This window comes from Hermetia illucens, chromosome 2, assembly GCF_905115235.1.
Source record: "Hermetia illucens chromosome 2, iHerIll2.2.curated.20191125, whole genome shotgun sequence".
NCBI classification, from domain to species: domain Eukaryota; kingdom Metazoa; phylum Arthropoda; class Insecta; order Diptera; family Stratiomyidae; genus Hermetia; species Hermetia illucens.
The window spans coordinates 111,952,300-111,969,118 of record NC_051850.1 but is presented as its reverse complement, the minus strand read 5'-3'; the positions used below and the strand labels follow the sequence as shown (position 1 = coordinate 111,969,118).

At 40.5% G+C, this 16,819-nt stretch overlaps 1 protein-coding gene across 2 annotated transcripts in view; it reads left to right on the top strand.

The window, feature by feature from the left end:
- LOC119647465 (neurexin-4) overlaps positions 1–16,819 on the top strand; it is a 100,385-nt gene that overhangs the window by 59,921 nt on the left and 23,645 nt on the right. The window contains exon 3 of one of the 2 annotated variants that reach the window (XM_038048400.1): positions 8,280–8,476. In XM_038048400.1, coding sequence (XP_037904328.1) covers positions 8,280–8,476 — 197 coding nt within the window. Of the gene's footprint in view, positions 1–8,279; positions 8,477–9,135; positions 9,333–16,819 lie in introns of both variants that reach the window. The other variant, XM_038048399.1, reaches the window with a different exon arrangement.

The following is a 16,819-nucleotide window of genomic DNA, read 5'->3' as shown; positions in this document are numbered from 1 at the left end:
GAAAAACTGTCACCATGTGGGCTCCTGGTATATCATCTCCAGCACATGTTGACAGTTCCACCCCTTCCCAGCCTGGCAATCTAGGAATTATGGTTCTGACCCATTCTGCGGTACCTTCCGTCGCGCAGTCCACCAGTATAAGGCCTGGTCGAAAGCGTATCCCGGTGAACACCAGTTTCGACGTCCAACCCTTGATCATCTGCTTGACGACAAGTTCATCAATGATTTCCTGTTCCTCCCGAGTGAGTATTTGCTCGGGAAACCTTTTTGGCAGTATGGCCAGTCGAATGCCCTTGACCGCACTATCATAGCTAATGCCGGGCTTCCTGGGTCCTGCCTTCACTCCTGACCTGCCCGGGTTTTCTCCTCCCGTGGGTTCAGGTCTGGGTTTTTTGGGAGCATTCCCTTCATGCGGGCTGATCTCTGCTGCTCCCTGCTTTCTCGGCTCCGGTGGAGATGGCTTAGGTCTGTTCTGAGCCTTCTTAAGGGCCTCTTCTGGTTTCAGGCCTTCCTTCAGATAGCGCAGGTACCATTTAACCGCGGCGCCACTGAGACCTGTCTCCTTCCTGACGTCTGTTATATTTATCTCAGACGTGCTTTTGCTGGTCCCTGCTCTTTGAGCAGTGGTGTTCGGTGGCTGTAGTCCACGCAGTATACCAATGCTCACCTTGGATCCACTGTTTGACGTCCCAACTTCTCCCTTCTTGGGTGTAGTCACCTGGCTTTCAGTAATTCGGAGACGTGCCTCCGCCTGATTAACCAGTTTTGGTGCGGCACGGGGCCCCGCTTTTTTGGTTTTTGTTTTTTTTCCAGTTTTGTACTCATTTGATTCCCACGAGTATGGGGGTTAAGAGGTCCGCCGTGCCATAGTCCCCCGTAGCACGGTAAGATCTAACTTACTCACTGAGGCGACCAGGTATCAGTGAGGCTCCGTTCGAATACAGTCAGTTACCCCCGACTGCAAACTATCCAATGGGCACGGTTCGCATGACACCCTGGATTGGGGAAGGTGTTTTTCGACTCCCCAGTCTAGATCCGTAGCGTTTTGTTAAAAGTAGGGTCACCTCGTACAGGGTGTGGCTATCACCACTCACTAACGGTCTTGGTAGACGAGAGGCTTGGCCCCTGAAAAGGCACACACCGTCCCAGAGGAGAGACAACTCATCCTTAGAGCAAGATAGGTTGGCCTCAGGGAGCTATGTTCCGCATCAGTCTATCCTGCAGTACACTGCTTGACCCCTTGATTATATTTGCTTCTGTTTCTAAATTCAGAGCCATTTGACCAAGGTCCATGACCCGGTGAGAGAGGAAAATGAAACATAAATGTCATGGTCCAATGGAGTCCTACACGTACTCCGATCAAGCCAGCATTAGGAACGTCAGTAGTAACAAGAAGAAATAATGTCGGTGACATGATGCAACCCTGGTAGACTTTGCTTTATACCTCAAATTCCTCCAAGATTTAATTTCAGTGCAGCACGTGACGTTTTACGCCATCATAAGTCGCTGTTGATCGCCAGATACACTCCTTGCTCATACTATCAAAAGCCTTCTCGAAATCGATGAAGAGTCGGTATAGCGAAGACCTAAATTCCACACATTATTTTAGCTATTGTCTTTGCGAAAGCAGGGATCACACAGATACGCCTCAAATTCTCGCACTCAAGACGGGTGCCTTTTCTTGGAATCCTAGCGGCTACCACCCATGACATTGTGAATCGTCAGTCAAACTAAAATTCACTAAGGACGAGGACAACAATACCGGCCTATAGACTCTAAAAAAGATCGTCTGCTAGGTTGCCACTGCTCTGGACGCAACTCTCAACTCATCTTTTTATTCATGCGTAAGCCATTATTATTCCCCTACAATCAAATTTGTAATTATGATTGAATAATGAACAATCCCTTTTATGAAAAAACACATATAAACGATACTTTTGTCTACTGTCTTTTTCTAAGCCACCGAAAATCTGTTCGAATCAATTTATAGCTTTTCTATTACTCAAATTCGGCAGAAAAAAGAAGAAAAACATTGGCACATGGAATGGAGTCAGGCGTAAAGTATCCTTGCATTTATTATACAGAAAAGGAGAGTAGACCATTGCAGGCAATGAAATTGCAAGCGAAGTGGATTAAAAATATGCCACGGTCACCAAACTCGGAAAGCAAACGGAGGGGTGAGATGTGCGTTCATAAACGGTTCCCTCGTTTATCCCTATTCAATGAAATGAGGTATGTGATTCATGGCCTCCGGTGCTTCTTACTCAAATCAACTTAAATTTATTGTGTCCGTTTACGCGTGGACCTGATAGAAATTTGATTTTAGTGCAGAATTTTTCGCATCCGTTAACAATACATACTAATCTTAAGTGGTCCTCAATTCACCCGACGGTCAGAGAAGAATGGGAGGAGGAGGCATGGTGCACTCTTGCTTCAAGCCCCATTTCACAGAAATGCATTATGAAAGTAGACGGAGAACGGGAAATATAGAGGGTCGTGCATTCCAAGTGGCTTCTATTCACCCTGTTAATCGTTGAGACTTGAAACTCAACTTTTGTCCCGTTTCAAGGATAGAGCAAAAACGAAGTGTTGACATCCTTGTTGCATGTAGAAACACAGTGATTTACTGTGAGGATAGGTCGTAGATGTGTGCATATACGCCTCTTGCACTTGGCGTCATTGCAATATTTCTGTTGGGTAAATGGGAGGACGGAAATGATACTAGACATTATTCAAGAGGGGACAAAAAGGGTTAGTGACTTGTGAAAACCAATGTCGGTTTGTGGTTGGATGGTGTTAAATGTCCTGATGGTGTTATTTACACTTTCGCTTCTCAATCTTAGATGAGCTTTATGGGTTATGAATTAAATGATCAAATAATTTTTGGCAACGATAGATAACTCCATTAACATTCTATCAATAGTGTTCGTTACTTTGTTGGTCCTTATGTGTCTTTGGAATGGTTCGGTGACAAAGGGAAGAACGCATCTGCACGAATCTTTCGAAGGACCATGTGTAGTATTTTGCCATTGATGATGAAAAATGATTATTTATTTTTGTCATTTTTTGCTGGTTTATAGGATAAACTCCAGTTTCATATGAGGAAAATGAGGTGGTTGAGAAAAATTAAGAGATTAATTGATCCACTGCCTCGACAGCTGCTCGATTGCTAGTGGTATTTTTGATCGATTATAACTATATTGTATAAGGATACTATCATGTAGTCATATCTGCCAGCATTTCATGCATAGAAAGTTGGACAGTCTTTCCTGAGGGAATTCTGATCGGAAAATATCGAGCGTAACTTTTGAGAATTATCTTGGACTGTTGAAAGTAAATGCGAAGTAACCTTACAAAAATTATTGCTAAACCGAATTTCTTTTTGAGTCGGAACAAATTATTGGCCGCTGGAAAATCTGCTCGGTACGTTGATTAATTTGATAAGATCAAGGCACTAATGACCGTTGCAAGAGGATTCGACTAACGTGCGCTAAAAAATGTGATACTGTCAGAAAACATAAGCACTATGGAAATGGAAATGCCATGATAAAAAGGAAATATGTATGTTAGCTTTTGTATTTCTTAGGTACCCCCGCTAAAAGATGAGACACGTAAAAATGATTTGATTTCTTCGAGTACCGTATTATAAAGGTTGAAGGTCGTCGTGAGTGTGTTGATGAAACTATAGTAAAATTCAGGGACTCAGCCGTAGAAGCCTATTCTATCAGGATGACAAACAACAAAGCAGGCTTGGTGCACTACATAGTGTTTGGGATCGTCATTGTCCGCTCAGCACTTCAAGATTTTTTTTGAGGCACTGGTGGCAGTGGGGTTTGTATCGTGATTTGACGTCGGATACCAGTCGACTCAGCTGTGAATGAGTACCTGAGTTAAATTGGGTAACAATCTTGGGCGAGCGCAATGCTGGCCCCTTTGTAATCCTGTAGTGTACCGTTACGGCCTTGATAGAAGTACTCTAACACACTTCAAGGCCCTGATCCAATTGGATTGTTACGACAACGATTATTATTATTATTGCCAGAACACACTGGATGGCATGTTCACAAATTAAACTTTTTAAGAAAGTCCTGAATCATTTTTCTGAAAATAAAAAAAAAATGCCCACGAATATGTGCTGCAGCGTATTCTACTTTTCCATGGTGATCGTAATTAAACCAAACTTTTATCAGTTTGGTGTCAGTCAGAATGATTGTTGATGGTAATGACTGATGGACTGATGAATATTTAAATTTTTAAATAAAATTTGTCAGTCTGGCTGGACTGATGATAGACTGAGCGTGGTGAAGGTGTCATTGTGTTATTAATCGACTTTCGAATGGTTCGGATGTTGGTTTGCACGCCACAAGTATTTTTTTATCCAACGTGCTTATAAGTAGTCCCTCAGTTTCTCATCCGTGAATTTTTGATGGATTCATTTATAGGGCAAAATAATGAAAAACTGGCCGTGTAGGGTAGATTTTAAAGTGCGTTCTTTACCCACTCTGCCTCGGCAGCGGGTTTTGTAAAAATGTTTCTCTGGTCAACTTTTTATATATGATATAATATGTGTATGCGTAATAATCTCGGGCGAGCGCAATGCTGACCACATTGCTTCCCACAGTGCACGGTGGTGTACCGTTACGGTTCTGAATGAAGTGCTCTAATACACTTCAAGGACCTGATCCAATACGATTATTATTATTTGTTATGCTACTATTCCCACTAGCGGGTCTGTCGCATCGATTGTAGATCATGCTCAACGAATCATATGTCGGTTCTTTGAAAGTTCATTCCTATTTTCGATGATGAAGAGTAGCCTATTAGATAGGATTTTCTTCACCGTACGGATAGAACACTCAAGGAAAAACTATACACGACCATGACAGAATTCGGTATCCCAATAAGATTAACATGACTAGCATCACATGGTTGCTGGTTGCTCACTCTCAAAAATCGTTGTCGGGAGCGTGTGTAAAACAAACCTTTTTAAAGTCGATTGAATCTTTGTCTCCTTACTTGTCTTTTTCTTAGGTGAAATTTGTCATGGATACGCATCTGTAATTGAATACACGCAGCCCGGTCACTAAGTTTTCTCCACATTATCACACAGAATCATTCTGAATGATCGTACATATGACACCTTAGCATCTGAGGGAGTTAGGGGGTCAATTCCTCTCGGAGACGAGAAGCCGGTGCCTTGTTGAGGCAGTGCTCCCCCTGTGAGTTGGGATGGTTAGAAATCATTTGAAGTATTTCCGCTTGAATTAAAAAGCAATTAAAGTGGATAGACATGTCGGGTTAACGCTTACTGCATTCGCTGGGTACGCCTTTATGTCCTGGGAACCGTTATCAGACAGAATGGCAGAGGGAACTGGGGGCTCTTATTGCTGCCGCGAGGGGGGCAAATGTGATGCACTTGAGTTCCGGTATCGCGGCGAATATCGGGATTTGTCAAGAAGGCAGAAGCTGCCGCAGGTTGCAGGTAGTCTCATTTTTTTCGGTGCTTCTGCAAGAGACGTCGCCAGTCGACTTCTACTCCATGAAGATGAGCAGTTTAAAGGTGTGATTTTCAACTGTATAAAATCTGGTGAAGTTCGACCTTTCGTGGATGAATTGGCTAGTCATTGTAACATGCGGAGGCGGCGTACTTCTCCAAACGAAAGTAAAATCATCTTGCCCATCTGGAATGCTTTACGTAGGAGTGGCATTACGGAGAAACTAATTGCTAATTTCAAGTAACGTCTGTCGCTGATATTATTGCATCGGCGTACGGGCGGAAGTGGCAGTGGATAGGTCATATTTGAGAAAAGGCGATAACTTTATTGCTGGCTATGCCATTTAATGGAATGCACTATCGTAAAGTGGCCGATAAGTGAGTCATCCTAGAAACATATGGCGCAGAAGAGAAGAGGAGGAATGTAGGCTTATTGAGAAGAAGTTGAAGCGCAATTTCGTCGAAATGGGAGCGATGGTTTGTAGGCGCGGTGAACGTGCTGTGCTTCTTTTAGGGTATATTGATCTGTACCTATTTTTGCTCCGTATTGTAGAAGGCGGGAAATTTAAGCGGAAGATGTGTATAAATAAAAAGTGAGACAAAAATGAGCTAAGAGCAGAGCTTTTAGCAACATTTTAGAATCGAATGAAAGGAGCAAGTTACTTATTGAATGAACCAGTTATCCGTTTTGGAAGTCGAAAAAAGTTGATGTTGGAAATTTATTGGATTAAGATTGGTGTCCCATGAAAACAAGCCCTTGTTCAGGACCATTCAGACTGTAAGGATGACATTTCTTCGATTGTAAGGATAACATTTCTTCCCAGAAAGGCAAAGCGTTATAAATTTGTGACAATTGCCGCTTTTTCGAAACACGGAAAACAGATTTCACGTATCTTAAATATTTAGAGAGAAGTTAGAGTTTGAAAACAATTCCGAATAAGAGCGATAATACGTTTTCTGTGTGACGGAAATCTGTGACGATTTTACATGGATTTTGAATGGGATCCATACTTGGACTAAAGAGTTTCATAGATAGTGTTACGATGAGTCAGACAGTAAAACGTAAATACCAGACAAAGGTGTGGCTTCACTATTGCTTTGTAAAATTCGTTTTGTCTGATAGGTAAAAGTTAAATCCTTATTAAAATAGGCGAAAAAATACATTTTGGGATAATGAGTAGACCTGAAAACGCCAATCGGAGCTAATTGAAGCTGTCAGAAATAATGAGTGGTAAGAGATTCCTTTTTAAGGTTTTGTGTAATCACAAAACCTTATTAAAATCGGTTTACTGTCTGTCTGTCTGTCCGTCACACGCATTTTTCTCGGAGACGGTTGTAGCGATTGGCACCAAATTTGGTAGAAAGGTGAGAACTGTGAACGCTCGCGCATATAGTGAGTTACATATTTTTACGTCGAATTTAAGGGGGGTCCCCATACATGCAAAAGGGGGTGTATCATCAAATATAGTCATGTGGGGTATCAAATTAAAGGTCTCGGTTAGTACTTTTCGAAGCCGTTCTTAGTTTTCACATTTGGTGGAAAGGTGGGGAGTGCGGGGGTTGAAAGTGATCATTTTTTTAACGAGCCCATTCTCAGAAACTACCCAACCGAAAAATCTGAAAAAAATCAGAGGGCTGCCATTATATGGTGCCTAGGCTCCGAAATACCCTCCATACCGATACCTATTCAAATAAAGTTAATAATAGTACATTATTATAATTCTTAGTAATTAACAGGAAAACCCCCCTTAATTCCATGCTAGAATCACAAAATGCAGCAATATAGACTACGGTATAGAGCATAATCCTGCCAAATTTGGTGAAAATCCCACTATTACTAACAAAGTTATACTAGGTCAAAACTGTCGCTTCTCTGCAAATTCAAGACTATGAATGTCAATATCACTTGAAACTGGATATTTTCACATAATATATGCGTATTTTATGTGCTACATGCTAATCGGACAAATGCACACCCAAATCTCTTTATAAAAGAAATACACAAAACCTTTCATACCTGAAGCGTCTAGCTTCCGATTTCCCGACTTGTTTGGTTAAAGCCTGATTGGTCAAATCGTGAGTTTATATCGCTGATATTCTCTTTCCCTCGGGGAAAGTTATTGAATAGTGTGCACTAATTTCAAAAAATAATTATCTCCCTTTAGATACGCAAAATATACGTCTAATTGGAGCACATCGGCTTTCTATCGGGTGTTGTCTTGGGCAATAGCCGTTGTTTTCATCTAGTTTGACTTAATTTTTCTGAAGGAAAGACGCTGCTGGTTGTTCTTATTTGTTTCGATTTCCGGTCAGGTCAGGATCTACTGTAATATCGTGTCTGCTAGCCTCGAGGATTTGTTAACTAACTACCGCCACTTGAGTTTCCTAATTTGTATGGCTATAAGTTGTCTGGATTACTCCTGAATTGTGGCCATGATCGGTATATGCTGCATATTTTCTCAGATAGTTTTCAACCAACACTTAGGTTAGAAGTTAAGAGGGTTGTTTGGAGACCGAATAAAAATGCTATCATAGGAGGATGTAAGAAGCTTGGCACAGAGTTAGCGTAGGTCGACGTCTGGTTTCTCATTTTGACTTAATTTTCCTGATTTATATTAAGAAACAATTCAATTCAACAGTACATTTCTAAAAAATATTTTTAAAATTTTTGTATTATTGGCAATATGATTTTATTTATTTTTCCTTTTTGTTTTATTTTTTGGTAATGTAAAATAAAAACAAAAATTTCCAAAATATATGATTGTCAAATGGTACCGAATAAAAGCTGGAACATCATGGACGGCCAGACATTCAGATTTCGATCAGAGGCTCGTAATTGATTTGGGAAGTATTAAAAATATTTCCCTAATCGCAATACAAGGCCGTCCCCACAGCTCTGAATATGTAACAGAGTTTGCAATCAGCTACGGTATCAATGACTTGGAGTTCTCCGACTATAAGGAATCAGGTGGCAACTTACGGGTGAGTCGTACGTTCATTCTAAAAAGGGGTGCCGGTCAACAATGGAATGAAATGGTCTTTTGTACTGAGCAGATGGTAGAATTTTTATTGTAGTTTTGTACAGTGAGTGATTCAAAGTAAAGTTTGGACGCTGTTTTTCAAATTATTTTTGTACACTGACTAGGGTCGACACTGACACTCAGAAAAGGTTATTTCATTTTTTCAAACGTCAATAAATTGCTAAATCTGAAGAATTATTCGAAATACCTATAACTTTTGAAATAAAATAGTCCTCACTTTCCCAATTATATCAAAGTGTTCTGACTTTAATTTGAATCACTCTTTGCATGCGTGACTTTGCATTTAGTCAGGGAATATGTTTTGTGTATAAATGAATTTCTGTAGATTTGTTGCTATTTATCTCGTCCCGATAATCTTTGGTGCATGAGATTAGGTAGATTTTAGTTGGTGCATGCAGTAGCCACACCAAGGTTTGTTTAATTAAATATTTGTATCATTAATCATTGTGGATTAGACGCATGAGCTCATCGTCCTAATTCCTATTTAACTTACATTAATTTCCATTCATGCTTCAATAATTGATTAATTTACTAATGTAACCAAAAATGTTTCTCTTTTCTTTCCTGTAATGTGTAAAATGTGTATTTGAATAAGAATAGGCCGGATGGCATGGACTCCTATTGAAAATACTTACAATAACTTCCTTATCATTGAGTTGAATGAAAAGAAACTGATAATGAAGGTAGCGACGGCTGGACGAGCTGGCACACGTGATTTTGTTACTGAATACATCGTTCAGTATTCAGATGATGGAGAAATATGGCGTTCGTATTCAAATCAAAATAATGAACCACAGGTAATAACAGAGAGTAACAGAAAAGTAAATGTTTTTGATAACTTTATTTAGATTTTTTTTTGGATTTCGTAGTTGGATAGCTTTAATCATTCAAAGTGAAGTTATAGAAAATGTATTTTAAGAGAAACAGGATTCGAACCAGTTAGTATATGACGCGTATTGCTATTATTTAAAAAATGTCCGTAAACATATCAAATTTCGCAAGACAATTGACAAAATTCAACGTAAACATTTCCTGTTTTCAATATTTCACTTTTATTAAATGGTTGCTACAACTCCATCCAATTTCGTTTACCTTTTTATAACCAAGCACATGACATACATGTTGTGTGGTTTTGGCCGAACTGAATCTCAACTCATTCACAAATCTTTCCGTTGTTATTGATATTGATATACAGTCGCCAGTTTTGCATCATGGCTAGACACTGAATTCTGCAGAACCTGCTTGACGGTGCTCCTTATAGGTTCACTGTGGTCGAAATTAGAAATATTCTGTCACTTCGCCAATTAAATCATTCTGTTTCCTTCACTGGATGGGAAAATTTCGTTTTTTCTACAATATATATGTGTAACCACCCGGTGGGCTACTATAAGGCATGGCCTTATGTCTGGCATCATTTAGAATCGTCGAAAGAAGTGATACATTAGAAAGTAGCATACACCAGCCCCAAACTTTGTTTTTGAATATTCGGATAGAAATGACACTAGCCCGATACTTTCTATGTATACTTGGCTTCATCTTCTCAACTTTAGATGTTTCATGCTTTGTTTCTTATTAAGAAAATATTCGTTTTATACTTTCCTATCCGACTCTGGAACGAAGAGGTTCCTATCTTTTCGTACGTAGCAGCTCTAGTGTATATTGCAAATAGCGCCCAATGTAGGTGGGGTGGGGTGCAGACCGAACTTAACGAATCTTGTCATGGACCTTAATCGGAGGGCAACTCATCCGAGATAGTTCGCATTGTTCCTCATTTTCGTGCCGTCATTTGTTGCATAACCCCTGTATACGGCAATGATTGCAGCTGATTTATTCGGCTTGCAGAGCTACCTGCACTTTTAACGGATTCACCTCACGGTGGAATTAAAATGGCAAGCCTTGACATTACGCGAGAGGGGTAAAGCCGAAAGTACATCCGCCGATATAGCTTTCAGCCTGAGCGAAAGCCGCAGCCAATTATATTTAATAGTATACCTCAGGCGATATCTAATCATAATGATCTATTGATAATCAGGCGTTCTTGACTAGGCGCCGTATAGCTTCTTCATTCTTCGAGACAATTCTGGCACGTCTCGTACCTGGAACTAAACTCTTGGAGTGTATTATTGGCACCTGGAGATAAAGTAAATTCTTTTGGTTTACTCTGATAATCAAGACATCAACAGAGGAAGACACTTGTCTTCTAGGGCGCGAAACTTTATTTCAGGTTAGTAGAGTCGTGCTTGACGTAGGGTATCCTTTATAACGAACCCTGGGGTTGCTACGAAGGATGCGATGGAGATTTTTACAGTACAAGACACTCAACGCGGGCCTGTGGAATCGTTAAGTTTCAGAGTAGTGATGTTATGGTATATTTTGACTGTTGCCTCGTTTTTAGATGTCCACGTTTCTTTTAACTCCATCTTCTGAATCTTATAACTTTCATGCTTCTTTCTTATCGTATTCTCATTCCTTTCTTCTTAGGAACTTCGGCTTTCATTGCACATATTCACAATACATCAGTAAATAGACAGTAATGGACTGGCCTAGACGTTGAGCTAGAGAATTGTCTGCAGGGCATCTGTGGAATTTTCTACTTAAGGAATTTGTTTCTTTCGATCCAGATTTTGTGATATATTTATCCTCCTTGCATGTATGTTTTGCGTAGCTGTCTCGATGATCTTTGTTCCCTTTAGGACTTCGTGGAAGTACCTTTTCATTTAGGGGTATGCTATACTACTGTTTAGCGACTTTTGCTTTCGCTGGCACTTTCAAAGTTCGCAACTTGTCAATATGAGTTTTTACAGCTTTCCCTTTCAAATCACATGCCCTATTAGTGCTTCTGTAACCATATCATCCTGGTATGCATTGCAATAATGTCCTGAATGAACTTATATGCTCCTCTTCGTCCCCGCCATGAACCTCGAGGTGCGGAATGTCCAAACCTGATCGACTAAAGCTAAAGAAAACAAAGTCCATCTTCTTGAGACCGACATAATGGTTCCCAGTAATAGCAATCTGATCCAGAAATAAGCTGCTCTTAGCCAATCGTGAACTGTGCCATGAAATTACTTACGCGTGTCAGCTCAATTTGGATGCAATGACATTCCACAATAAGCGTCCCTTTCAATTGTGGCATCAACAAATGCCTCAAATATAAAACCTACCCCATTATCAGCCTTCATGGTTCCGTGCCAACCAGGGCTGATGTGGAAACCCTTTCATTAACCTCCGACCAAAGAAGTTTTGAAGTCGATTCAGACTTTATTTCAGGGCGTACCAAATGGGACAAATGACCTGACGAAGAATATAATATGCCTTTCAAAACATTCTACTCGTTAAATGCATGCAGGATGTTTTTACATCAGACTGAGTTTCATGAAAAATTCCAATCGGTATGAAGCCGCACGCATTTATTTTGTGGCTCTATAAATCCGTTTCTTTTATTTGAAAACAATTGCAAAACGAAATATAATTTGCGGGTTTGTTTTTTTTTTATTAATTTCTCCCAGGTCGCCATCCACGTTTAGTTGGCTGGCGGCCGGAACGTGAATGGGATGCGGTTGTCTTGTCAGTTTGGACTCTTCAGGCGGTAGGTGTTTGAATGAAAAATGATTCGGCCAACCGATCAGACATGTTTGTTTAGGCTGTGAGTGAGAATTTTATGGGCATCTTCATCGCTGGTAAACATTTTCTTTAATAAATGTTGACGCACAAAAATATCTTCAGTTTGCATTTCAATTCTACGTCCAGAGTTGAACTATGATGCCGCTTGCCCTTTTGGTACATGGATGGTGCTTTCAGTTCAACTGGTGGCCGGGTGCACTACAGGCTCTTCCGGCGTAACTAACAGGCCGAACTGAACGTGGATGGCGGCCTTTATGGTGATGATTGATCTGTGTCAGTTTACTTCCGTTGGTTTCAAGGTCTTGGTCAATGCTTTGCTTTGGCTATTGTCTGAAATGTGCTAGGTGTTCGCATTTTCATTACCTTTAAATCAAATATAAAGTTTGGTCCAAACTTTCATCATTGACCTTACCTTTAGTGCACTTATTTAGATAGCTTTCGCCGTTTGGAGGCTGTGAATCTAAGGATGTCTTCTAAAGGCAGGGAGCGTGCATGTTTTCCATTGCAGACAATCGTATTGTGTTCTTTCCATTTTGTTAACCCGTCCAGAAACGAGTATCTCAAAGGGTTCTTTAAATGGTCATATTTGTGTGATCATCTCATTGTAAGACGTGATTTATTTTCGCCTGGGCCTCAAAATGCATCCCTGTCAAGATCTTCTCAAATTAAAAACTACGTTTTCGCCTCTACAATAAGCTTTTACAACAATATCAATCATAGTGTAGGTAATGATATTCCAAAGTTTGGTGTAAATTATGCTATTGTTAACAAAGTTATAGTAGGTAAAAATCATGATTTCTGTATGAACTTTTCGTCTCTTTAAATTATCATAGGACGACAGTATCGCTTGAAGTTAATAATCTGACGTCCAGCCTTGATCTTTAGTGTGATTCGCCCCTAGTTATCATCACCACTTTACAAAATCTTAGACAGTGATTTGCTGTTTGCGATGATTGTGTCCTCCTATCAGTTACAAAGTTTTTGGGTTGTAAATCTCCGGGATGCCCGCTCTTTCCTAGTCCGCCTGTGGATTTTTCATCTTGCATATGACGAGCCGACTGCAGTTTGACTATAATCGGCACTACTTGTTCATTATATATTTTATACCACTTGTGGTTTTATGTTAAGAAAAAACAAACTAATTTTTCCATTCTTGTTGAAAATATATTTTTTACTCATTATATATCCTTATTTTGAAAATTAGCTGTTTTTTTCTTCAGTGAATCTTAGTCTCTCTGCGCCTCTCCTTATTGGTCTCAATTTGCGTCCTAGTTTACGACGTTCGTGCGCATCGACAGCTCGTTGGGAGTTTTGCGTCAGAGCCCATTTCCTCTAATCAAGCTTTTGTATAAGCGGAACTCATTTTCCTGTGCACTTTATTCGATTTTATCATTGTAGCTCCATTTCGACTTTTCGTGCTTGTTTTTTTTTGGGCGGCAAACCAACGAAAACGAAATAATCCACGTTATCTAAGTGATAATCTCCTAATGTCATATTTTTTTCTCTCTCGCATCCCACTTCTTGTCTGCGTCAAGTATTTTATTTAGATTTCATTGATCTTCAGTCCGACTTCTTTTGTTACTGACTCTAGATCTGGGAGTGTTCCTTTGTGAGGTATGGATCGTGTCATAGCCTTTGTCATCAGTATGTGTTACTATTTGAGCGGATCCTTTTTGCGGCGACGATAGGTATTTTCTTTTTGAGACACTCCAGGGCCAGATTGCGGAACCTCTCTCATATTCCCCAGCGTGAATCAGTTTAAAATGAAATGCCACTGTAGTCGTGGCAGCAAATGTTGCTTTTTCGCCAATTGTGGGACTGTTCTTCATTCCGCATCTTCACTATCATTGAAGGAGACTTCCTTTTAAGAAGCCCTGCTGGTATGCTGTTAATTCCGAGACCTTTTTGATTTTTGTTGACGTAAAGCTGCCCCCATCTTTCTGAAAGGGACACTATTCAGGATGCCTGTGCTCATTTACATCTTGTAGGGTTGTTGAGGATATTGGGAACGGATTTAGGATCTTATGGAAGTTTTCGGTCCCCTTAAAATTTATGTCCTTTGGGGAGACAGATAATTTACCTATCATTGCCTTTATAGAGGCTGGTTTCCGATGTATAGTCATGTGTAGATCATTTAATCGCTGCCTAGTCGGTTATTATTATAAATTCTGTATGTGCTTACAATTTTCCTTTTTTGTCTGTGTTTGTGATTCAATAAATTGCTTCTTCTTCTTCGTTTTCTTCAGCCTTTGTCCCGCTCATAAGCGGGGCCGGCTCGTCGTGATCGGTTTCGCCATTTGGCTCTATCGAATGCCTGATCTGGGTGCAATCTCGAGGTTTTTAAATCCCCATCCAGCGTATCAAGCCACCGTTGTTTAGGCCTGCCTTTGGGTCATTTACCATCGACTTCGATGTTCAGACCAATCTTGGCAAGTGAATTCTCGTTAGCACGAATTGCGTGACCATACCATCGAAGACGCCTCTCTCGCAACTTTTCCACGATCGGTGCAACCCCATAGCGATCGCGGATATCCTCATTTCCGATGTAATCAAAACGTGTCACGCCACTAGTCCAACGTAACATCTTCATCTCCATTACCGCAAGACGCCGTTCATTGTCTTTCATAGTTGGCCAACACTCAGAATCATAGAGAGCGACAGGACGGACAACATTGCGGTAAATTTTCGATTTGAGACGTTCGTTGATACGTCGATCACAAAGAACACCAATTGTGGAACGCCACTTCATCCAGCTTGCGTTAATGCGTGAAGCAATTTTATACCGCATTTCTCCATTGGCTGATAGCGTTGACCCGAGGTATTTAAATCGCTCAGTTCTGGGCAGATCACTGCCGCTGACAGTGATTGTGCCTGTTTCATGGGGATCGATCGTCAAAAATTCAGTTTTGTTTAGATTCAATCTGAGACCGTGTTGCATGAGGCGATCATTCCATTTTTGGACAAGTTGCTCGAGATAATTTTTGCTATCAGATGCTAGGAAAACATCATCTGCATAAAGCAGTGTGTAGGATGCTGGACGTTGGATATCCCGTGCAACGGTGTCCATAATAAGAACAAAGAGGAGTGGTGGGAGGGCGCTTCCTTGATGAACACCAACAGAGACACGAAGCGGTTTTGATACACCTGCCATACTTCGAACTTTACTTTTCGGATCGTGGAAGAGCAATTGAACCCAGCGCACGAATTCTTCTGGTACTAAGTGTTGTCCTAAAGCATACAAGATGAGTTCGTGGTATAAATTGCTTGCATACCTCATTTTTCTTTTTGATTTCTTCCATTACGTTCATCATTCTCCTCTGCAACCATATTTGCTCTAGAGTTGATTCGGAACTTTCCAGAGGTTTGTTTTTGAAGGTATCTACCAGTTCTGATTTTTATGTCATTGCTCATGCTTTAAAGTAAATAGTTCCTATTTTTGCGACTGCGTTTTATTATGTGACAGTGACACTTCAGCCTAACAAAGTAGTGACCTGAACCGTAGTTTGCGTCTTGGTTTTCTTTCATATCGATATCGGAACCAGCCTAACTATGTCTATGAATGTCGGTGTTTTAGTGGTGTCATAGACACTGCCTGCCAATCCGTTCTAAGGTTGACGTCCCCTAGTACGATTTTCCGACCTAGGGTAAGTTATAGGTGCTTTTAAGAGTGGTTTATAGAGCTTGTCTTCTACGATTTCATCCTTTTGTTCGGTTGATGCGTGACAAGTAATAGTTAAAACACTAAAAATGGTCATTTTCAAGTAGATCGCACAGAACCTTTCATTATCAAACACGTGAAGTTGGTGACGAGATTGGTGTTTATGAAAGCAAAAGAAAAAGAAAGAAAATTGTTTGCTTCCCGTTCGCTTTGTGTTAGCGTTGTATGCGCTGTGTAATCTTGGAGCTACCCTATTCGTTTCCCGGATTGTCGGCATGGTGTTGTATATTGAAACTCCATGAAAAATACAAATTTGATCCCATCACGTGAGGACTACAGTAGAATGAAAAGAAAGGTGAGATGCTTCACTTTTGCAGATCTAGAATTTGATTACACATTACGATAGAGGGTATGATGCCTTTTTGATTGTTCAAACGTAATTGTGTACCCATGTTTCGACCCTAGTTATGTAATCTAGGTCGAAAAATGTCAGTCGAACTTTTTCAGGGTTGTATCTGAATTGAGAGTAGACACAGTGTCTGTTTTTTTTGGATTTTTTTGGCATCCAATTTCCTACATTTTTTCATGATTCACCTCGCAGGAATTGCTTTCTATTGGGCATCCTGAATGATCATCATCATTTACGGGTAGGATTTAGCCTAAATAACAACGAAATCTATGGGCGATACCATGACCGTCTGGTTGTGGATAAAATTCGTCTCAACTGGTTTTGGTGGGCGGGTCACCTAATCCGTATGGATAAGGATGATCCAGCCCGGAAGGTCTATAAGGGCAATATCTATGGTATAAAAAGAAGACGGGGCAGACCCTGTCTGAAATGGAGCGATGGCGTAGGTTAGGACGCCAGACAGCTTTTAGGGATATCGGGTTGGTGGTCGGGGTGTCGGAGTTCCTTACTAAGTCAGGCCTAGATGGAATACCAGTTGTTGCACCGTTGATGGTGATGATTTTACTTTTTTATCAATTCCAAATAGTTGCAAA